The following is a 24,049-nucleotide window of genomic DNA, read 5'->3' as shown; positions in this document are numbered from 1 at the left end:
GATGAAGCGGGGCTTACTTATATGAAAATTGACATAGACCTACCGGATGTTAAAGAGGAATGCTAAGAACGCTTTGGAAGAATTACCAAGGTAGCAGGTAAAAGAAATATTAATTTTAAACTGAATAATTTGGCCTCACCTATTTTTTTAACGTTTCTAGGACTTACTTCGCATTTTTATTCTTTGTTTAACTGAATCATTTTCATCCATGTTATTTTTCACATTTGTTCAACAGATCTTCGGACGCATTTTGTGGAAAAAGGATTCACTTCTCCCCATCGCAACTACTCCTTCTCTCCTAAGTCAAATTTTGCAATGAACTTTCACACCCATGTAAGAGAAAAACCTTTTTCTTGTTCCAAGTGCAACTATTCAAATGCTCAAAAGCGAAATTTAAAGAGACACATGCTGATTCACAGTGGAAAAAAACCTTTTTCATGCTCCGTGTGCAACTATGCGTGTCGTCAAGAGAGTCTGCTGAAGAAGCACATGCTGTCTCACAGTGGAGAAAAATCTTTTTCATGTTCCGTGTGCAACTATGCGTGTCGTCAAAAGAGTCTGCTGAAGAAGCACATGCTGATTCACAGTGGAGGAAAACCTCATTCATGTTTGCAGTGTGATTATACAAGTTATCAACGGGGTAAACTAAAGAGACACATGATGATTCACCGTGGAGAAAAACCTTTTTCATGTTCCGTGTGCACCTATTCATGTTAACAAAAGAGCGACCTAACGAGCCACATGCTGACTCACAGTGGAGAAAAACCTTTTTCATGTTCCGTGTGCAAATATGCGTGTTCTAAAAAGCATCGGCTGAAGAGGCACATGCTGATTCACAGTGGAGAAAAACCTCTTTCATGTTCGGAGTGTGATTATACAAGTTATCATCAGGGTAACCTGCAGTCACACATGCTGACTCACAGTGGAGAAAAACCTTTTTCATGTCCCCTGTGCAACTATGCGTGCTATCGAAAGGGTCAACTAAAGTTCCACAAGCTGACTCACGGTGGAGAAAAACCTTTTTCATGTTCTGTGTGCAACTATGCATTTTATCGAAAGAGCAACCTAACGCGCCACATGCTGACTCACAGTGGAGAAAAACCTTTTTCATGTTCTGGGTGAAACTATGCTTTTCGTCAAAAGGGTCAGCTGAAGAGGCACATGCTGACTCACAGTGGAGAAAAACCTTTTTCCTGTTCCGTGTGCAACTATGCATGTAATCAAAAGAGGAACCTAACGAGCCACATGCTGACTCACAGTGGAGCAAAACCTTTTTCATGTTCCGTGTGCAACTATGCTTGTCGTCAAAAGGGTCAGCTGAATAGGCACATGCTGACTCACAGTGGAGAAAAACCTCTTTCATGTTTGGAGTGTGATTATACAAGTTATCATCAGGGTAACCTGAAGTCACACATGCTGACTCACAGTGGAGAAAAACCTTTTTCATGTTCAGACTGCGACTATGCATGTTGTGAACAGGGTAACCTGAAGACACACATGCTGACTCACAGTGGAGAAAAACCTTTTTCATGTCCCCTGTGCAACTATGCGTGCTATCGAAAGGGTCAACTAAAGTTCCACATGCTGACTCACGGTGGAGAAAAACCTTTTTCATGTTCTGTGTGCAACTATGCATGCTATCAAAAAAGCAACCTAAAGAGCCACATGCTTACTCATAGTGGAGAAAAACCTTTTTCATGTTCCGTGTGCAACTATGCTTGTCGTCAAAAAGGTCAGCTGAAGAGTCACATGCTGACTCACAGTGAAGAAATACCCTTTTCATGTTCCGTGTGCACCTATGCATGTTATCGAAAGAGCAACCTATCGAGCCATATGCTGACTCACAGTGGGGAAAAACATTTTTCATGTTCCGTATGCAACTATGCAAGTTATCGCCAGAGCAACCTAAAGATCCACATGCTGACTCACAGTGGAGAAAAACCTTTTTCATGTTCCTTGTGAAACTATGCATTTTATCAAAAAACCGACCATCACGGTGACATGCGGATTAACAGTGGAGAAAAACCATTTTTTTATGTTCCGTAAGTCCACATATTAATGTTTTTTTATTTATTTATTCATTTTTGGGAAATCGACAGTTTACATTTAATCAGTTCGTTCATAAGTTTTATTTAGTAAAATAAAACCAATTATAGATTTCCTCCTTTTGACTTTAACTGAGACAACATAATTTAAAGTTGTAAGAGAGGAATATGAATTAAAAAAAATATACAAACCAAAAGATTACATAAAACGAAAAATGTACAAAACAATACATTTATAGCCATGGAGAGAGGTTGTAGATATAAATCTTATCTTAATAGAGATATAAACACTAGAGACATAAACATTATTCACAAACCATCAGAGAAATATTATTTTATGGACCTCTTGTTTTTGGTAAGTTTGCAACTGAAAATATCTACCTTGGATAATACGCTATTGCAATTATTGCATAGTCTGCTCAGGTAAGAATTCTGCCTAGAGTTCGTTTTGCTTTGATCAACCCTGAACAGGACATAAGAGTGTGTTGAACGCGCAGGTACATTGAATGGAATCTTGTTTAGCAACTCTGGGCATTGAATATTATTTTAACTACTTTATACAGGAATAGTGCATCCTTATGATGTTTCCTTACACTCAATGATTCAATTTTAAAGTATGAAGCTGCCTCTCATAATTATTAAATCTTACAAATGACTTTTATCAAATATATTTTAGGAATTTGTTTTGAATTGCTTCGATTTGGTTTTTGTGGATTTTGTAAAATGGAGACCAAACAGCTGATGCAAACTCCAAATGACTTCGTACATTAGCAAAGTAGAGTTGCTTAATAATATCGATGATATTAAACAGTTTTGTGTTTCTTATGGAAGCCTAACATTTTGTTTTATATGGCTTCTACCAGTCGAGGATAGTACTTCATCTCTGCGGGTAAGGCTCTATAATACGATATCCAATGAAACAGGTACTTCGGTATGAATGGTTTATTATCACATACATGGGGTAATGCTAGACAGTTACAGTGAATCAGTTTAAGACCTGTCTATTTTATTTTATTTAATTTTATTTTATTTGGAAAACCAACAGTTATAATAATTACAAAGTATGCTGTATTAAGTGTTAATTATTTAACCAATAATAGGTTTTCACTTAAGTATTTTAATTATTTAGTGAATATATAATATTTATGTATGAAAAAAAGTTACATTAGCCTATAGGGATGGGATGGGGAAGGGAGGGGTATGGGATGGATCTAGTCTGTGTAATGTGTAGCATGTACGTAATAAAAAAGATAATATAATTATTTATTGATTTTAGGTTTGAAATTGTGGGGTGCTGAGTTAAATAAGTCTAATTCACTGTATGAAGTATTAAAATTGTATTAAGCACGGAGAATAAAAGCATTTTGTTTTGAGTTCGTCTTACATTGAGGGATGTTTAATGTGTGATTTTGTCTGGTTTGTCTGATGGGTACTCTTAATTGAATTCTTTCTAGTAATTCCGGGCAATCTATCACAGAGGTGGCAATTTTTTGTAAAAATAGTACGTCTGCGAAGTTTCTACGACTTTCCAGTGACGAAATCCTGAAAAACGCTGCTGACTCCTCGTGACTCAGATGAGGACGATAGGCCCGAAAATCAAGGTATCGTAGAAAACGATATTGCACTTTCTCAATCCTTTCTATGTGTGACTTATACCTGGGATTCCAGACTTGAGAGGCGTACTCCAGAGAACTGCGTACATACGCAAAGTACAGCATTTTCATGGTATTTACTTTTTTAAAATTTTTGCATGTTCTGAGTACAAATCCAAGTACCTGGGAAGCTTTTGCAACCATGGATTCGATATGGCGCTCAAAAAGTAATTTTGAATCTAACACTACTCCCAGATCCTTAGCCTCTGTCATTTTGCTCAGTATTGTGCCGTTAAGGGAGTAATTAAAAGAAATGGGATTTTTATTTCGGGTGAAGCTGATGGTGCCACATTTTTTTACATTTATTTGAAGGTTGTGTTCTGCACAATAAATATTTAGGCGATTTAGATCTTCTTGCACGCGGGTACACTCATTGATACACGTGACAGGGGAGAATATTTTCATGTCATCTGCGTATAATAAAGTTCTGGAGTGGTGAAAACATTTCCCAATGTCATTTATATATATATTAAAGAGTAATGGTCCCAATAATGACCCCTGGGGTACTCCCGACGGCACGGTTTCCCAGTTCGATTTATAGCCACCGACAACTACTGCTTGGCTACGGTTTTCAATATAGGACGAGAGCCATCTGAGGAGGTCTCCGTGTACACCGATTTGTAAAAGTTTTCTCAGCAAGATATCATGAATAACTAAATCAAAAGCTTTGCTATAATCTGTATATATTGCATCTACCTGTATACGCTGATCCATGTTATCTTGTAAGAATTCTGTGAATGCCGTTAAGTTAGTGGTTGTAGATTTCCCCCTCATAAATCCATGTTGGTTATTATTGAGTGACGATCTCAAGGCCGAAAACATCTGGTCATACACAATTTTTTCGAAAACCTTACTAAAGATGCAGAGCTTTGAAATTGGCCTATAATTTTCGACGTTAGATTTTTGGCCATTCTTGAAGATGGGAGTTACAAATGCCGTTTTCCAAGTGTTTGGGACTATTCCCTCTTTAAGGGAGCGACTAAAAATTATGGATAGCGGTTTAGATAGGCTGCGGGCACATTTGTTTATGAAGAAAGGGGGAATTTTATCTGGGCCTGCGCCTTTTTTGAGATCTAAATCTTCAAGGTGTTTCTGTATCCACTCGAACGATCGCGCGTCAAAAAACTTTTTTCTCCGATTGCTCGCGGTTTTTTGGCGACGAATTTGAATATTTTCCGCCAACATTAAAAAAATCAAACCTCCGAATTTTAATACGGAGACATAAAACTGATTGTAGTGCTATACAGCCAATGAATTCACCTATATTTTTATAATTATTCTATATTTTTAGAATTGATAGATAAATTATTAAAAAATCTTAAACTTTATGAATGCGCGAAATTAGCGTTTTTGTGATTTGAAATTGCCGCCAGTGGCAGTTTTAAATATCTTTATAGAATATTTTCTACGTTTTTATGTTCTCTATGGCCTGTTTGATAACCACAGATGCAAGAATATAATGGGAAAATAATTTTTTGTACGTTATGCTCTCTTCAAAAGTTTGGTTAGAAAATAATTTTTTTAAATTTGAGTGCGTGACGTGTCAAAATTGAAATCACTGTATTATACTATATAATAAATTTACCACAAAAACTGGTATTACGTTAGGAAGATACATTAACTGTCTACAATTATTAATAAGCATAGTCGCCGTGTTGGCTTTATTTTATTCATTTGATGAATTATACAGAGAGCCTATTTCACGATGTCAAAATCATGGTGCTACTTTTTAAATAATTGTAAATTAGAACTGGAGATTTGTAACCATGTTTTTATATAACGTGCAAAACGAGGAAATAAGGCTTAAAATGAGATATACATCATAGATATAAACATTGCCAATATTTCAGGGGGATACTTTGAAAGTTGATGAAATTCACCAATATTTGACGAAAAATCACTACTGACAGCTATCTTAAGGTCAATCTACATAGGGTATATCGGAATATGTAAAATGATGATAAATTTGTATATATATATCAAACCTTTGTATGACCGTAGAATGGCAAATAAAATCATAGTGATAATTTTATATCTAAACGCAAAGGTATCGAAAAAAAATGGATGAGGGGAAAATAATTGATGGAACCAATAATTGATTTATTTATTAAGCCCTAATATCCTTTTAAATCAATATTACAGTTGTATGGTTACAATGAAAGAGCAGTATTTTGATTTAAACATTGTTTACACACTTTGTCATAATAAAAATGTATTCAGTTTATTGGTTTATTCATCATTTAAGAAAATCAATACATAATAATATCATTGTGCCTCGCTATAGAGTGAGATTCTGAGTATCGCTCTGGTGAGGGACCACCAATCAGAATTGAACATTGCTTGAATTGGCTTAGTTATGTTTAGTGACTAGATCTGGAAAAGACTAATACCTTGATACATTAAAATTGCCAAGAATACATACATTTCCTCTTTATTCGTGGGAGCCCATTTATTGGTACGCGCATGACGCTTAAATTGTTTTTTCGCAATCCATTGATCTGCATACCTGTTGGTCTCTCTCGCGATCAGTTCAACGAAATCTGCATCAAAGATTTTAAGAAAGGCATCCACAGGTTTGCCCATTTCGTCGGTATTGAAAGTTGGTCCCGGCGTGCCTGTGAAAGTCTCCCTTATCCCAGTAAAACGTAAGATATCATTAGACCAATCGAAAGAGTAACCTTCAGGCGGCAGAATCAAACGCATTGCCTCACTATCTACCTGGTCTTGTCTACTAAAGTCTATGGCCATAGCGGAGTTAGGTGAAACGTTGATAATATTATGATAAGGTATTGGCGGCATGCAGAAGGTATCCTCATCGCTCTCTTCGTGGTCGACGTCACTCGCTTCGTCATCCTCGTCGCTCGATCTGTCCATTTCTGAAACAACAGAAAACCCAAATTAATTTAATGTGTCTTTATTACGATAACCCACTGCCTCTGGTACGGCTTATGACTCGCAATACGATGGTCGCGGGATCAAATCAAATAAATTATATTTGAATAATTAGTGTTATTTTCACACAAAATTCATTTAAAATAATATATATTATATTTGCGGCACGTTCCAGAGTGGAAGATACCCATAGTATCGCCCTGGTGTAAGACCCCATTCAGAATTGAAACGTTGCTTGAAATGGCTTTTGACGGCCGGCATAGTCCAGTGGTAACGCATTGGACTGCCATTCCGAAGGTCGCCGGTTCGAACCCGGCGTGCGCAAATAAATTTTATTTGATTGATTTGTGTTATTTCACAATTAATTAATTAAAATAATAATTAAAATAATATATAGTATATTTGCGGCACGTTCCAGAGTGGAAGATACTACCAGTATCGCCCTGGTGTAAGACCACCATTCAGAATTGAAACGTTGCTCCAAATGGCTTTAGCCGTGTTTAGTGACTAGATCTGAATAGCCAGGTACTTCCCCATCTTCCTCTTTCCCTTCCCCACTTACCTTCAGCCTCACAACATCCCCCAATTGGGGATGCCATAGTCTCACTGGCTCCAGCTGAGGCTCTTGTGAGGTATTCATATAAAAAAAAATATAAAAAGTTAATCAAATACTTGAGGCGGGCAATGTCAGGAGTCAGAATAGCACAGTCAGGTAGGTATGGAATGAAGAAAAGAGTGTGTGTGCCAAGATCGAGTTGCATGGTGGTTCATCCTCTCTGCCTACCGAAATGGCGTGAAGGTAAGTTAGTTAGTTTTATAACTCACGGTTTCCAAGTACAGACTCTTCTAGTACAGCTGCCTCGTCCACGTTACTTTTTCTGCCCATGTCTGACTCTGAAATAAAAGAAAACACAAATTTACAGTAGAATTTGGATATAATGACTTTGCATTTAACGGTCTACTGTTTTAAGTGACGATAATGTAAACTCTAGTAAGGTTTCATAGCTTTTAGTAGGAAAACGTATCCGTTTAAAGTGACCAACTACGTAAAGCGACCTATTTTAATGATAATTTGTCCGGTTACAAAACCCACCTACCAATACAGCCTCGCAACACAATGAGTCCCGTGAAGCGAAAGTGTTTTTTCAATTTAAGAAAAAAATGCTGTATTACACCGTTTAGAAGCCGGTGAATCAAATGTAATCCTCGCAAAGAAGTTCGGCATGTCTTATTTCTCACTCTGCAATACCCGTTACAGAAAAAAGATGTGTAATGATGCATCCACGACATAACAACAATACATTTTGTATGTTTGTTATGTGGAATTTTTAAGTACTATGCTTATTTCCTGCCAATATACCAACAGTGAAACTGTGCTAGGGATATCAATATAAAATATAGATAATTGATTTTATATTGAGCCCCTGGTATGACATTTCAAAAAATAAACTCACCGTTCCCAAACGCCGACAATTCTTCGTAGAATGGTACGTCCACCCACAGCTCGCTGTGATAGCCGGCTTCCGGAGAGAAGAGTTCCCCACTCCGCGATGTCCCAGGTAACGGCTCGGGAGATGCTGCACGGATAGGCATAATTGGTGCATTGGGAGCCGTTGATTGGGTCTGTGCGGGAGTGGACATCCACGGTGGTGGTACGGGTCGTGGCAACGGTGAAGGCGTCCCTTGTGAAAAGGGACACGTTGTTCTCTCCGGAGATGGAATTCTGAAAACATTTACATAAATCATAGAAAATTGTTCTCATTCACGTGTGAAACAGTAAGTACAGTATGTAAATAAACAATAAAATAAGAACTCTGTAAAATATGCACTGAATGTGCCAAATGCACAGAGCGCTGAACTTACCAACTCTCACTGTAAGAGTGGAACGCTGTCAGGAAAAAACAATAATATTGTACCAAGCATCTAAATACGATTACTTACTTTTGTTTAGTTTTTCTTGGAGGTGCGGTAGGGAGCAAAATGCGCGCCGCCTGCTTCTTGAATTTTCGGCTTTCCAGCTCTAGCCGGATGGAAGCAGGCAGGGCCCTAACAGCCTTTAGGGCCTTGACGCGATCCTCTCGCACCAGTAGCAAAGCAGGGTCGCTGTTTAAATAAATACAAATATATGATGAGTTCAACGGCCACAGCAAAGTACTTTCATAAAAAAACATTAAAAAATACTAACACTCCAGACGAGGCTGCAATTGCAGCTCTGCGTTGACGTCCACGTGCAGGTAGTCCGGCACCAGCTCGTACCCCACGTCTCCCTTTTCCTCTGCCTCCTCTTGCAGTCAGCACCGCTCTATAAATTTTAAATTGAAAACACTTAATGTAAGTACTTAAATGTTTAAATTTTGTTAAATATTGCACTAATATAAAATTTGAAAATAATTATTGGGTTGTGGAGTGATCCCTTTCCCTGGACGACAGCTGTTTCTGCACAAATTTGGTAAAAGTAAACAAATTAATTAATTATACAACTAAATTACTAAATTTTTATTGTGTGACGAAGGCTTTACACCATTTTACATGTGAAAAAGAGTCAACTTTTTGACATATGACTTAAAATAATTGGTTAGCAAATATCTGTATTAATAATGAACCAATTCAAATAAAACTTATATATATCTCTTTGTTTTGAATCACTGTGATGGAATATCTATATTTCAAATGCGCGAGTGCAGTATTTAAGACATTATTGTAAATCAAAAACAGATGACGTCCTCAGTTGACGTAATCTTACACAAAAACTTCAACCAAAACAATATAATACAAACAAACGAATTAAAAACGCATTTCAAAGATAGATAAGTCAATCATGATTACACAGATATATAATTATGCGTTAAAAACCCAATAAATTAATTACTTACGGCATTTTAGGAAGAGTCTAAAATTTCGTGAATGTTGAAAATTTATAATTTTGTTTTTGACAGGACGCCATAAAAAAACCGCGAAAACTCGTTAAATAACACTTCAAAGACAACGGATAAGTTCATAGACAAAGAGAATATATTATCAGCTATTCGATAAAACAAGTAGCTGGCCATGGAAACGTTTTAAATAATTACAATAAATATTTTACGAATGGTAGAAAAATCGGTCCATTTTTGGACCGATATCAATCGCAGAAAAATAAAAGTGGTCGATTTTTCGACCGAAATCGTTCCAGTGGGTATATGATGCTGGTCGACTTCAATATTATTAATGCTAGCAACACAGAGCTCTTTGGGGTTGTCCGGTAGGATCTGGATGTTTCGAGCATTATTGTTGTAGACAGACATGAAATATTTAGAGAATAAGTTACAGATGTCAGACCCATTTTCAGCTTTTTCGTCTTTAAATGTCATAGTGTTCGGAACACCGTGAGATTTGGAGTTGGATTTTATGTAATTCCAAACTTTTTTTGGGTCGGAGGATATATCACGTTCGATTTTTAATAAGTAAATATTGTGGCATTCCCAATTAAGTTTTTTGTGGCGTGATCTTAGTAAAGAGAAAGTGGCGTAGTCAGATGGGTTTTTGTATATCTTAAACTTTTTAAAGTATTTGTATTTTTCTGATGTCAATTTAATGAGGGCCGAATTATACCATGGCGGGTATTTAGAATTCCTATATAGTTTTTTGGGAATGTGGGCGTCTATAAGATTATTTAATTGTGAATAAAAAAATTTTAATGCCGTGTTTACATCACCAATCGAAAGGAGCTCATGCCAGTTTACCTGGTCGAGACATGTATTAATTTGTTCGTAATCACCGCGCCTAAAGACGTAACCGCTTCTTAGTTCCTCCACTAGTGGATCGGGTTCAGAAAATGAAACTTCTATGATTAGTGAGGTGTGATGAGGGTCTTCTGAAATTAATGGTTCATCACATGCAGAGACCGTGACGAAGTCATTACATAGGACGAGATCAAGAAAGTGACCGTTGGTATTTGGAATTCCATTATATTGGCGCAATCCAGAAAAATGCATGCAGTCTATAAATGATGTGCTAACAGGCGATAAGCGATCACTGGGTATAAAGGACGTGTTATTGGGAGACTTATTCCATGAAATGTCAGAGAGGTTGAAGTCACCTAGGATAATGAATTTGTCTGAGGGAAATTGCAACGTAAGTGCAGAAATTTGGGTGAGGAAGCTTTCCATATTTTCACGATATGTTGGTCCTTTAGGGAGGTATACACAGCATATGTGAAGATTTGTGTGTTTGGATCCCTTGGATTCTAATGATATCCAGATGTCCTCAGCTCGCGAATGCCACCCTGGGCGCTCGTGAGCTACCAGTTCACGACGAACAGCGACTAAGATACCCCCGCCCAAGCGCTGCCCTGTGCAAGCGTAGTCCCGATCTCGGCGGTGTACATCGTAGCGATCATCAAATAACTCTTCGTTGCGGATGCCATCAACAAGCCACGATTCGGTCAGAGCGATAACGTCATACTCGTTGGATCGAACTGCCATCAGCAATGTGTCAGTCTCTGTGCGTAGCCCTCTTACGTTTTGGTGATATATATTTAATTTATTTAGAGTCATTGGACCGAGAAAAATCGATAATTAAGTTTGTAATTATTTTTATATAATTCCCAAATATTTTTGCAAAATGTTTAAAGAACGAAAAGTGTGTTAATATGAATAGATCCTTAGGGTAGGTGATGGGGATGAGGGAGTGAAAGGTACATTTAGAGTAATATAAAACATTAAGAATAGTTAGTTGAAATACGATAAATTTGAATGGTCTTATCTTGAGGCTTGGCTCGGCTGAGGGCCTGCTGCATCTCCTCGGTTGGGTCCTGTGGCCGAAGGCTCGCGGTCCATCTTCTTCAGGTCTGCCTCCTTTGATACTCCTTCATGTTTTGTTTTGTTTTTTTTTTGTCCATCCCGCGTCACCTTCTGCTCATCGGCCACTTGTTTAGATATATTAGTATTATCTTCTACTTCAATGATAAATCAATGCTCAATACATCGGTTGTACTGACCCTGTTTTGTATTACTGTCCATTGTCTTTTTGAAAATAAAAAGTATTTTTATGTGTGCATAGCTGTGGGTTTTTTTTATTTTCCTTTTCCTGCATTCCAATATTTTAATTTTTGAAATATAATTTTTTTGGGCTAGTGAATGTACGACGTTAGCTGGGTGCAGTTATATTGTCTATGTATGCACTTTTTTAAATGGCCTTGATATTTCTTTATGGTCCACGATATATTTACCTGTCTGGACCAAACGACCGTTTTATCTGTGGTCGTCTGTGGTTAAGGGGGTGACAAAATGGGGCCTTATAAAAAGCCCGAAGATATCGATCTAGAGAGTGGTTTATTTATGAGTCGGACGTAGTCCGAGGCATGACGGTGACCGTAAGCAAGGTGACAGTTGGTTTAGTGTTTGGCATATTTTTATATATTTTTTTTGTGCAACAGAATACTTTTTCCAATTAAAGTACAATTTTACATATGTCAGCATTTAGCTAGGTGACTAATCAATATTTGTTTAAGTCATTTAGAGAACAGTCACTTACATCAAAAGTCTTAGCAAGTTTGTTGAATATCATAGCATCCCAAGAGGAATGGGCTATCGATAAAATTGTTCTTATTTTGAAATACTTAATAACTTAACTTGCTTTCCGCCAATATATTAGTAGTTGGTACCACTCGCGTGGAATGACTCGTAAATTGTGCTGAATATGAAATGTTCTTAATCTTTTGCACGCGGCCGTATCAACTGTTGTTACGGCAAAAAGTCTATACTCACACGCGGCCGTATCAACAGTTGATACGGAAACTTTGACGGCCGATATTCCAGCGCTCTTTCGTCATAAATGTATCTCTTGCTCGCTTGGACATTCGTAGAACTATCACGATGCTGACATCTACAAGTATTTCTCAAAAATAAAATTGTATTTCATAAAAAAAGATCCATAATCAAGTGCGCCTCTTCGCGCCTTTGAGTGCTTTAGTTCACAATTTTGTCAACGGATGGCGTTAGTACTAGTATGTTATCTGCGCTTGCGCGCGCCGAGTTGATTTGTGGAATCTGCGCCGATAACATTCTGTGTTCTGCTGTAATATTGAATTATTACGAAAATTTCAAATTAATTTGTTCACTTCAGAAATCTTTTTTTTTTTTGATTTCTTGTGTTTCGTCTAGCAAATTCAATTTTACTGTATCCACGAGTGACCATATTGTGCCGATTGCGCGTATATTTTAACATTTTACTGTGTTACAAAACTGAGTTATTGACTTTACTATATACTTTATTAATTTAAATATATTTTGTTATATACATGTATTAGTTATATATTACTAAAGTGCGTGTTATTTTCGTGTTTTATATACTATTTCAAAATTTATTAGGAAACGTTCACAAGTTTTTAGTTTTTTTAATTCATTTGATTTTTCGGATAAAAAATGGCCCATAGTTTGGAAGATGATGAAATTGAAAATATATTGAACGTTTTGGATTCTGATTATGAAATGTCCGAAGATGAATTTGAACCTTCGGAACTTTCAGATACAGAAACTCAAGCGAATGAGTCTGTAAGTGAAGAAGTGCTACACTCCTAGGTGTCTGGACCTCATATTCCAATAGTACACGAATTTGATGATTTTCAATCCGGCGTTTCTGTACAATTTAACGAAAATTCAACAGAAAGTGATTTTTTTGAACATTTTTTAAATCGCTCGATTATGAATGAAATTGTTCGAGAAACAAACGACTACCATACTTTTCTTCTCATTTCAAAGGAATTTGGTGCGAAGTCACGAATTCATAAGTGGAAGGACACAAGTATTGAAGAAATGTATCTATTTTTTGCAATAACCATGCTTATGACAAGAAACGAACACTTGACTATTGAAGAGTATTGGAGTACAAATATATTTCTAAGTTCCCCTATTTTTGGCCAGTTCATGAGTAGAGACCGATATCAATTGTTGTTGCAAAATTTACATTTCTGTGACTCAAATTCGCTTCCTATAGGTCGTCTTTATAAAATAAGGTTAATTTTAAATCACACCCGAACACTATTTAAGGAGTCTGTGATACCTTATGAAGACCTATGTATAGATGAAAGTATCATTGTTTTCAAGGGTAGGCTAATTTTTAAGCAATATATTCCATCAAAACGACATCGCTTTGGAATCAAAATGTTTGTTTTGTGTGATGTGAAAACTGGATACATTCTAGATTTCATAATTTACTGCGGAGAAGGCACGGAAATTACAGATGAACAAAACTTGGGAATAACCGGCGCTGTTGTTACTACACTCTTAACTGATTATTTTGGCAAAGGGCACAAATTATGGTGTGACAATTGGTACTCAAGTCCAAATTTATTCAATTTTTTGCATTTGAAAAAAACAAATGCCTGTGGGACGGTAAAAAAGAACCGGAAGGAAATGCCAAAATTTATTAAACTGAAAAAAGGCGAATTTGAGTCAAAAAGCCGCGGTCCCCTTTTAGCATTAAAATGGTGTGATAAAAGGGATGTACACATGCTAACTACCTTGCACGATAACTCATTTAAGGAAACCAGTAAAATAAATCATCAAACTAAACAACCCATTCGCAAGCCCGCCTGTGTCATTGATTACAATAAATCTATGGGAGCTGTTGACAAAAGCGACATGATGCTGAGCAGTTTATCCTGTATGAGGAAGACCATAAAATGGTATAAAAAAGTATTTTTTCACATACTTGACCTATATTTATTGAATTCATTTATTTTGTACACCCAAGTGACAGGTATAAAAAAATCTCTAGCAGATTTTCAATTGGCGGTTATTATGCAACTAGTTGAGAAATATAAACCAGAGATTTCTCAAATACCAGAGCCTAATACATCAGCCCACCTCAACCCGTTTCGGGTTTTGCTTAAATATGCCGCTAAGCATATGGCCGAATTGATTCCATCAACTGGCAAAATAAAAAAACCGCGTAGACGATGTCGTGTATGCCGATTGAAAAATAAAAAAATGCAGTTAACAAGCATTCTTTAATACGTATGTAAAGAATGTGGTGTGTCTTTATGTATCGAACCCTGTTTTAAAGTTTACCATAGTTCCAAAAAATGTGACAGACAGAGATTCCTCTAAAGTGCTTAAAAAACAATATTTATTAAGTGATATAAAATTTATGTGTTATTTTTAAGTGTTGAGTTTAGAAAAGAGTTTGAGAAAAAGTTTTCAGAACTAAAAATGATAAGTGATCATGGTGTCCCACTTATGTCTATCAACGCAGTGGCCTAAGTACACACACGGCGAGTGAATGGCGGGACCACATTCAAAAGATACGGTACGTCTTTGTATGAAATTTTATGTTTTTTGTTTTTATAAACATCTAAGAGTGTTGACACACGAGGATTTTGAATTGCGTGCATAGGTATTTGAAAATGTGTACCGCGTACGGGTATAGATAAAACGGAGCAAATTAACGCGTTCAAAAGGTTAAAAATCATTATTCTTTGTTACGATCGTTCTTAATAATAACCGTTCTTATTTATTACCGTGATTAATTATCATATAATGAATATGTATGTAAACAATATGGTTGTGTTCAAAAGTCACACGATGAACATGTTTTTTTTTTTAATAATCTGGTCGCTATGAAAATTATAATAATTGTCTATGACTTCATTCTTGTCTATGCATAACCTATAAATATTTTTGACAAGTGCTAACAAGTGCTTTCTTCTCCGTTTCTTCCTGTTAAACTTACTATCCCACGCCTGTGATGGTTATTGGTAAAGTAAGTACTCATTCTTATATTCATCGCTATTTATTTGGTAGCTGCCGTTATTCCAGTTTAGTTAGGGAATCATTGGGCGTTTTATCACAGTAGAATGTTTTAACTGTCAATTTGACGTCTACCTATTATTAGATTACCATTTCGAAGACATTTATTACAATTACACAACAAAAAACATATGGTTAACAGATATTTGGTTAAAAGCGGAATGGCGGTAAACATTGTTAATATATAAATATAGTTTTTCCACCATAAACAACGTTTCTCTAAACCGTTGTCATATCTTCAAGGTTTTCAAATATGTGTTTTGGCTACGTCTTCGTTATTTTGACAGGATATTCCAAGCGAAACCACATTTTATTTTTTTAAAGTTTTTTTTATTCTAGATAAAAGAAAATTACATTTTAACTTATTTAACTAGAAAAAAACTAATACATTACACATATATTACACAACGATTTTATTCACGATCATTGTTTTGTTGATTGAGCATAAAACTAAACATTTTTTTTTTAAATTTAACTACACTTTTTCATTTTTAATTTCGTCTGGGAGGCAATTATGTATGTTGCTTCCCTCGTAACCAATGGATTACTTGCCGTAATGAGTATGTATGGTGTTTAAATGTATTTTACGTGTAGCCGTGTAAAGTGTGTGTGTACTTGGTTAGTTTTAATAATTTCTGTAATTGGATGTATGAGTTTATTATTTATTTTGCATATAAGGAGACATGTATAATATTCATAAAAAGTTTCCTAATGTTAATAGTTTTGTTTCCATATATATTTTTCTGTTGATGTTCTAGGTTTGAAGTGAAATAGCTTTTTGATTACTTCATTTTGTTTTACGTGTAGTTCATTTATATATGTTTCATATGCATTTCCCCAGATTTCAATCATGTAGTTTAAATGTGAATGTTCGAGGCTATAATATAGACCTTTTTTTAAATTTTATTTGGTAACAGATATGATATCCGGCTCAATACGCTAATTAGGGTTGAATTTATCTTAAATATCTTGAATATACTGTTTAAAAATTAGGTTTTTATCAATGCACAGCCCAAGATATATCTCCCGTATCTAGATTTGGAGGAATGATTTAACGAGTTGAGCTAAAAATCATGTATCCTGTTTCAATTTAAATTTTATTTATTTTCTTTTAAATTTTATCATTTTATTTTATTTTAACAATGTTCTGTTTCAGATATATTTTTTGGGATTAAACCAATAACCAAACTCTACCAAAGCAGGCCATGGATCTACTGAAGCCAGATACTATATCCATCAAGACGGAACCAGGGCTCCAGGAAGAAGATGGAGGTGAAATAGCATTTTCAGATTTAGATTTCGACCACCCAGCTGTAACGAAGGAATGCTCGCAATATGCGGAGAGTACTCAGACAGCCAGTTTGTTGCATTGCGTACGTGTCAAATATAGAACTTAAAATTCGGATATCCGGAATCAATGTCTCTTTTGAAATATCGTGCAAACAGGACACACACTTGTGCACAACATCCTCTCTTATAAAACATGAGGTGTATTGGGTATTTACCTTAATATGTGTCCTTGCCGGAAAATACCAAAAAAACAGCACTCATTAAACTTTATTATATTATTCATAATAGGTTGTCGGTTCCTCGATTTTCACCTAATTTTATTTGAAATATGATGTGAATTACACGTATTATACGTTAAAAATACATCAATATTGATTGTAAAATCAATATCTCATTGACCGAAAACAACCAAACTCTCTACCACAGGTGCTCTAGAGAAAGTTTTTTCCTTCTTGAAGAATCGGTCCCTGAAGCGGATTTCTGAGGTCATTTTTTTATCTGACATTGACGTTGTTGATCAATTGTATTTATTCGTTAAAGAATAGTTTATTGTTTTTCAATTAAAAAAATTCTCGTTAATATCATTTGACGAAGATACAGGGCTGGCCCTAAGCGGGCGCAATCGGTGCAGTTCGCTCCGGGCACCGGGCGTCGAATACTTAACCTAACACATCGCCCTTGATATTATTTTTGATAAATACCGCTCTACAAAAAAACACATATCATCATTTTAATGACTACAGTTATATCCTGCCTCGGCGTGTACTAATTTAGACTGTTAGGGCAGCCAACATTAAACTTGCGCCTGGTGCCGTTTGGTTCAGGGCTGGCCATGCAAAGATTCATTATATTTATTGTCCATATTTATTCCAGGAAACATTAATGTGAACACAGTCACCGTAAACGCGGATCTTGGACCCCAACAAGATGAAGCGGCGCTTACTTATATGAAAATTGACATAGACCTGCTGGATGTAAAAGAGGAATGCTTAGAACGCTTTGGAAGAATTTCCAAGGAAGCAGGTAAAACCAATTTTTCACTGTAAACTTGAACGATTCGGACTCTCCTATTTTTTTTCCTTTCTACGAACTTACTTCGCTTATTTACTCTAAGTTTAGGAAATAAGTTTAACTGAGTCTTTTTCATCCATGTTATTTTTCAAATTTGTCGACAGATCTTCAGACGTATTTTGTGGAAAAGGGATTCACTCCTCCCCATCACAACTACTCCTCCTCCCCTAAGTCAAATTTTGCCATAAACGTGCGCACCCATGAAAGAAAAAAAACTTTTTCATGTTCCGTGTGCAACTATACATGTTATAAAAAGAGCCGCCTAACGGGCCACATGCTGACTCACAGTGGAGAAAAACCTTTTTCATGTTCCGTGTGCACCTTTGCTTGTTATCGAAAGAGCGACCTAACGAGCCACATGCTGACTCACAGTGGAGAAAAACCTTTTTCTTGTTCCCTGTGCAACTATGCATATTATGGAAAAGGTCAGCTGAAGAGGCACATGCTGAATCACAGTGGAGAAAAACCTTTTTCATGTTCCGTGTGCAACTTTGCGTGCTGTCGAAAGGATCAGCTGAAGATGCACATGCTGATTCACATTGGAGAAAAACCTTTTTCATGTTCGGTGTGCAACTATGCAAGTTATCATCAAAGTAAACTGAAAAGACACTTGCTGATTCACAGTGGAGAAAAATCTTTTTCATGTTCCGTGTGCAACTATGCGTGTTTTGAAAAGGGTAATTTAAAGAGTCACATGCTCACTCACAGTGGAGAAAAACCATTTTCTTGTTCCGTGTGCAACTATACATGTTATGGAAAAGGTCAGCTGAAGAGGCACATGCTGATTCATAGTGGAGAAAAACCTTTTTCATGTTCCTTGTGCACCTATGCATGTTATCGAAAGAGCAACCTAACGAGCCACATGCTGACTCACAGTGGAGAAAAACCTTTTTCATGTTCCGTGTGCAACTATGCATGTTGTCGAAAGGATCGGCTGAAGAGGCACATGCTAGTTCACAGTGGAGAAAAACCTTTTTCATGTTCGGGGTGCAACTATGCAAGTTATCAACAGGGTAACCTGAAGACACACTTGCTGACTCACAGTTGAGAAAAACCATTTTCATGTTCCGTGTGCATTTATGCATGTAATCGAAGGGGTCATTTAAAGAGCCACATGCTGACTCACAGTGGAGAAAAACCTTTTTCATGTTCCGTGTGCAACTTTGCGTGTTGTCGAAAGGATCAGCTGAAGATGCACATGCTGATTCACAGTTGAGAAAAACCTTTTTCATGTTCTGTGTGCACCTATGCATGTTATCGAAAGAGCGACCTAACGAGCCACATGCTGACTCACTGTGGAGAAAAACCTTTTTCATGTTCCGTGTGCAACTTTGCGTGTTGTGGAAAGAATCAGCTGAAGACGCACATGCTGATTCACATTGGAGAAAAACCTTTTTCATGTTCGGGGTGCAACTATGTAAGTTATCATCATGTTAACCTGAAAAGACACTTGCTGACTCACTCTGAAGAAAAACCTTTTTCATGTCCCCTGTGCAACTATGCGTGTTATCGAAAAGGTCAACTAAAGTGCCACATGCTGACTCACAGTGAAGAAAAACCTTTTTCATGTTCTGAATGCAACTATGCATGTTATCAAAAGGGACAACTGAAGAGCCATATGCTCTCTCACATCGTAGGAAAACCTCTTTAATATTCCGTGTGCAACTATACATATTATCTGAAGTGCAAAATGCTCACTCACGATGGAGAAAAACCTTTTTCATGATCCGTGTGAAACATTTCATTATATCAAAACGCCCATCTTTAGGCACACATGCTGTCTAACAGTGGTGTAAAACCTTTTTTATGTTCCAAGTGCACATATTAATGTTATTATAAAGGCAATCTAAAGCGCACGTTGAGTCACTACGGAGAAAACTATTTCTATTTCCTTGTTCATCTATGGATATTCTCAAAACGCATATCTTAAAAGTCACATGCTGACTCACAGTGGCGACGAAGCTTTTTCATTTTGCAAGTGCACATATTCCGTTTCTAGGAATGGCCACCTTACCCCCCCCCCCCCAGGACATTTGCTGGAACACATGCTGACTCAGAGCGGAGAAAAACCCCCTTTTCTTGTTCCACTGATTGCAACTATGTAAGTTATCAACAGTGTTCCTTGAAGAGAAAATACTGAATGAGAGCTGAGATTTTTTTTTTCGTTTTTCCTGGCTGAAGAGAGATTTGAGAAAACACGTGCGCACTCACAGTATTTTTTCGTATGTAATTATGCGTTTTCTCGAAGAAAGTCTTTGACTGGACACTTTTCTTGTTCCTTGCGTTAACATTCACCTTCACGAAAACTATTAACAGAATAAATTCTATTATTAGATATGATTTGTTTCACCAGAGAGTTACCAGTACATAAAATAAGTATAATTTTATAATGGTCACAATATTTCTAACCTTGCGATTTCTTTGAATTTGTTCTGAATCGCATTGTAAAATTTTTGATTTATTTTTAAACTTAAATTTACGTGTAACTTACATATAAATGTATATGTAAAAAAGATAATTATGTCGTACTACTAACACGAATATCAAAATATATATGAATTTGTGTACAGTAGTATATTTTATTATTTCTTCAAATAATATTTTTACCCTTCTCAATTCACTCTCAAAACTGTAGAACTGTAGCAGCAGCTACTAGATCTTTCTAGAACATTGTCTTTTCTATTTCCCTGCGGAGATCGCATCTTGTACGTACGAGAATTATTTGGTAAACAAAACTGCTAGGTACTTTAACCGCTCGAGAATGTACTACCTAGGCAGACAGAAAAAAGTTCCATTGATTTGACTGATGACCATTTTCCTCTTAGATATTTTAAAATGTAAGTATTTTTCTCCGTACATAACAGAACAAATTTTAACCCTAGAATTTTTTTTTAAATTTTTAAAGTGAGGTTTGTAAAGGCTGCAATGCCACAATATAATCTATGATTTTATTCGAAAAATACGTAAACTCTTTCATTTAAAAAAAAAGATGAAATGTTCTTGTTTTTGTAATTATTAGTAGTAAATAGAGATAACTACTTATTGTCTACAATTTTTCATTTAAATCTAACTTTACCAACCTCATTTAGCGTTGTTCACCGTAGTTAACATTTGAACTCTGATATTACTGAAAATTTAAAAACCTATTTATTTTATTGCCATTTTTTCAAGAACTGTTTTAGACCCAGAATCCTTATAACACAGTTTAACTTTAAAAATTTCAGTTTTGATATCCTTGCCTGGTTAAGGGTTAGCAACTAATAAGATAGTAATGTGTTTGTCCTTAGTTTTGAAAGCGATTTTAAGCCTTATGTATAAAGAAACTGTATAAAGATCAGTGTCCAAATCGCTTGCACAAAATTTTATTTTAGAAACAATGTTTTTTAATTTAGTGTACATATTTGATTGTAATTTGTGTTCAAGGTTCCAGATTTCCCACAGTCAACAGGTTGAAGATCTGCTGGCCCGAATATTTATAAATAAAAAATTTTAAACTATATTATTCCTATTTGTTTTATATGTTACCTGCTGAAATTAATAACTGTGCCCAAAACAAACAATTGGTGAACTTACTGAAGACTTGGCTTACTGAAAGAATTCATTTGTATTAGCTTACAATGATATATTCTTCTAAAGACTTTTAAAATTGATATTTATCTTTTTCATAATTTTACTTTTGTTCTGTGAAGTGACAGTTAATGTTGTCGCCGAAATAAACATTCATTTACTTATTATAACACCTGGGCTAAGTCAATTCATATTACAAATATATCACGGTACCTCACATGCGGATTTTAGCCCAGTGGTGTGAACGTCCGCTAAACCTGCACTGAGATTGGAAGAACCCCAGTTAGAATCCCAAAGATTCCAAGAAAAAAATACGATTATAATATCTTTGACTCCAAACTACGCTTCTTGAATCACATTAATAGCATTACCAGTAAGGGATTACAAACTACGCTTCTTGAATCACATTAATAGCATTACCAGTAAGGGATTACAAACTACGCTTCTTGAATCACATTAATAGCATTACCAGTAAGGGATTACAAACTACGCTTCTTGTATCACATTAATAGCATTACCAGTAAGGGATTACAAACTACGCTTCTAGAATCACATTAATAGCATTACCAGTAAGGGATTACAAACTACGCTTCTTGAATCACATTAATAGCATTACCAGTAAGGGATTACAAACTACGCTTCTTGAATCACATTAATAGCATTACCAGTAAGGGATTACAAACTACGCTTCTTGTATCACATTAATAGCATTACCAGTAAGGGATTACAAACTACGCTTCTAGAATCACATTAATAGCATTACCAGTAAGGGATTACAAACCACGCTTCTTGTATAACATTAATAGCATTACCAGTAAGGGATTACAAACGCTTGGATTTATTCTCAGAATCGCTAAAATTTTCAATAACATAAAAACTATAAAATAACTATACACGTCTCTGGTTAGAAGTCAGGTTGAATACAACTCAACCATTTGGTGTCCTCATTTCAACTCTCATTGTTTACAAATTGAAAAAAATCTAAATAAAATTTTACGTTTTATTAATTTCAAAATTGTTGTTCCTATTATTGAAATCAATTATGTCAATTTACGCAGTGTACTTAACTTATCGAAATTATCTGAAAGGCGAAAAATATTTGATCTCCTTTTACCATATAAAATTGTTCACACAAGTTTGGACTGCCCCGACACTATAAATTTGCTATCTTTACATATACCTCCAAAATATACTAGACGGAACATTTTATTCTACAACAATAACTTCGCTACGAATTCTGTGTTAGAAATAATACATAGGTTGGGCAATGAAATACGTGAAGTCGCTGACATATTTTATTTAAACTTCAATACATTTAAAGCCAAATTAGTCCACCACTTTTAAAATGTAAATAATGAATGAGAAATCATTATATTTTATTTCGATTTTCTATTGTTTGTTTTATACTGTTGTTAAAAATCAAATTTCTATTTGTTATGTACTTTAAAGCCCAATAGAGCGTCAATAAATTAATAAATATTAATATTTTTTACGCCGTTCCAAATAAATACACAAAATCCTTGTGCTAACACTATTCTTATTAAAATATTTTACGCAAATACAAAAGCGGCTTTTATCCCAATGGTGATAGCGCCCGCCATTACTTTGTAGAGTTTCAGAGAACCTCAGTTCGAATTCTACTGGCATTAAATAAAAATAAATATTTGATTTTTATTTTTATTTTCCCATTTTGGCGTTAAAAAACATTAAATAAAGAAAATGTCTAAATCTCGCAGAGTAGTTTGCAGTGTGAAAAAAACACCATCATCACCTCTTTTGACTAAATCTGGCCCCATGGGCTCACCGTCGGCAACGCACCAGTCTATAATAAACATTGAAACAGACTCCCTTATCAACATCTTTGAGTCGAAACTCGAAACAATGCGCACTGAAAGTAAACTCGCAGTTGACGCCATTCATCAAAAATTGGACGCGCTGTCCAATGAGTGGAAGAACCGGTGCACCAAAATTATGGGGTGTGTAACTGTTCTCCAGGAAGAAAATGCCAGCCCAAGACAGGAAATGGAATCAATCAGAGACGCTCAAGACGAAATGGAGCAGCGTAGCAGAGTTTGTAACCTGGACATTCGTGGCATTCCTGAGGCAAAAGGTAAATTGAATGAGAATTTGTTAACATTACTGGAGAGAATGGGTTTCATCATTGACGCCCCGGTTCCGAGTGGCGCTGTGATGGCTGTGCACCGCGTCGCTCGCGGTCACTCGTCGCCCTCCAACCAGCCACGCAACATAGTCGTCCAGCTCACGACAAAGCGTCTCCGTAGTGATGTCATCGCTGCGGTAAGGACTCGCCGCGGCCTCACAACAGACCTTCTATGACTTGGCGCTCTCACCACTTACTTCTATGTAAATGTGTAGCAGTCATTTCCTGCCCGCTACAGAGTCTCAGCTATAATCAGTGCCCATCTTTAGTTTACGGCTATTTTGAAGGATGGCAACTTCGCCACAAGATGACACGGACGGGCTTGCGGCCAGTACGGCCACCTCGAGCCGTCAGTATTCAACAGGCTGCGCTTCCGGGACGTTGTGAATAGAGAGGAGACACGAACCACGCCATGAGCCGACACGATAAAATTTACGAGTGATGGTGACGACGCAGTTTAGGAATTTGCCTTTGGTCATCCATCGTACTACATATAAATATTAGCTTGCCGTTGGCAATGCTTGGCGCCCATTATTACCAATCATCAGGTTAGTTAAATATTAAATGTCACCATCCATTTGT

At 36.2% G+C, this 24,049-nt stretch overlaps 2 protein-coding genes across 2 annotated transcripts; one reads left to right on the top strand and one right to left on the bottom strand.

Annotated features, from left to right (window-relative positions):
• Positions 1-1,449: 1,449 nt before the first annotated feature.
• Positions 1,450-8,760, bottom strand: LOC149415971 (uncharacterized). The gene is made up of 5 exons (XM_089641833.1): positions 8,531-8,760; positions 8,044-8,312; positions 7,415-7,483; positions 6,416-6,573; positions 1,450-1,485 (listed from the first exon to the last, which is right to left on the bottom strand). Exons 1-5 carry the CDS (start codon positions 8,758-8,760, stop codon positions 1,450-1,452), a joined length of 762 nt encoding a protein of 253 aa, XP_089497959.1.
• A 6,493-nt stretch (positions 8,761-15,253) lies between these two features.
• Positions 15,254-23,643, top strand: LOC149415970 (uncharacterized). Its single transcript, XM_089641832.1, has 5 exons — positions 15,254-15,331; positions 16,535-16,650; positions 17,542-17,691; positions 17,844-18,640; positions 23,302-23,643. Exons 2-5 carry the CDS (start codon positions 16,584-16,586, stop codon positions 23,641-23,643), a joined length of 1,356 nt encoding a protein of 451 aa, XP_089497958.1. The 5' UTR covers positions 15,254-15,331; positions 16,535-16,583.
• Positions 23,644-24,049: the final 406 nt, after the last annotated feature.

This window comes from Hesperophylax consimilis, chromosome 17 (genome assembly GCF_061612785.1).
Source record: "Hesperophylax consimilis isolate HC1 chromosome 17, BYU_Hcon_1.0, whole genome shotgun sequence".
Lineage (NCBI taxonomy): Eukaryota > Metazoa > Arthropoda > Insecta > Trichoptera > Limnephilidae > Hesperophylax > Hesperophylax consimilis.
Note: the sequence above shows the minus strand (reverse complement) of the source record. Positions and strands in the feature narration are given on the sequence as shown.

Bases quoted from the DNA above. Each gene is read 5' to 3' on its own strand.
- LOC149415970 (XM_089641832.1), top strand. From the start codon at position 16,584: ATGGATCTACTGAAGCCAGATACTATATCCATCAAGACGGAACCAGGG. The intron at 16,651-17,541 runs GTGAAATAGCAT...TATTTATTCCAG, and splicing joins GCTCCAGGAAGAAGATGGAG to GAAACATTAATGTGAACACA. The intron at 17,692-17,843 runs GTAAAACCAATT...ATTTGTCGACAG, and splicing joins AAGAATTTCCAAGGAAGCAG to ATCTTCAGACGTATTTTGTG.
- LOC149415971 (XM_089641833.1), bottom strand. From the start codon at position 8,760: ATGTTTTTTTATGAAAGTACTTTGCTGTGGCCGTTGAACTCATCATAT. The intron at 7,484-8,043 runs GTGAGTTTATTT...CTTTTATTTCAG, and splicing joins ATTGTCGGCGTTTGGGAACG to AGTCAGACATGGGCAGAAAA. The intron at 1,486-6,415 runs GTAGATAGTGAG...GTGTGTCTTCAG, and splicing joins ACTTTAGTAGACAAGACCAG to GTTACCCTGTTCACAACATG.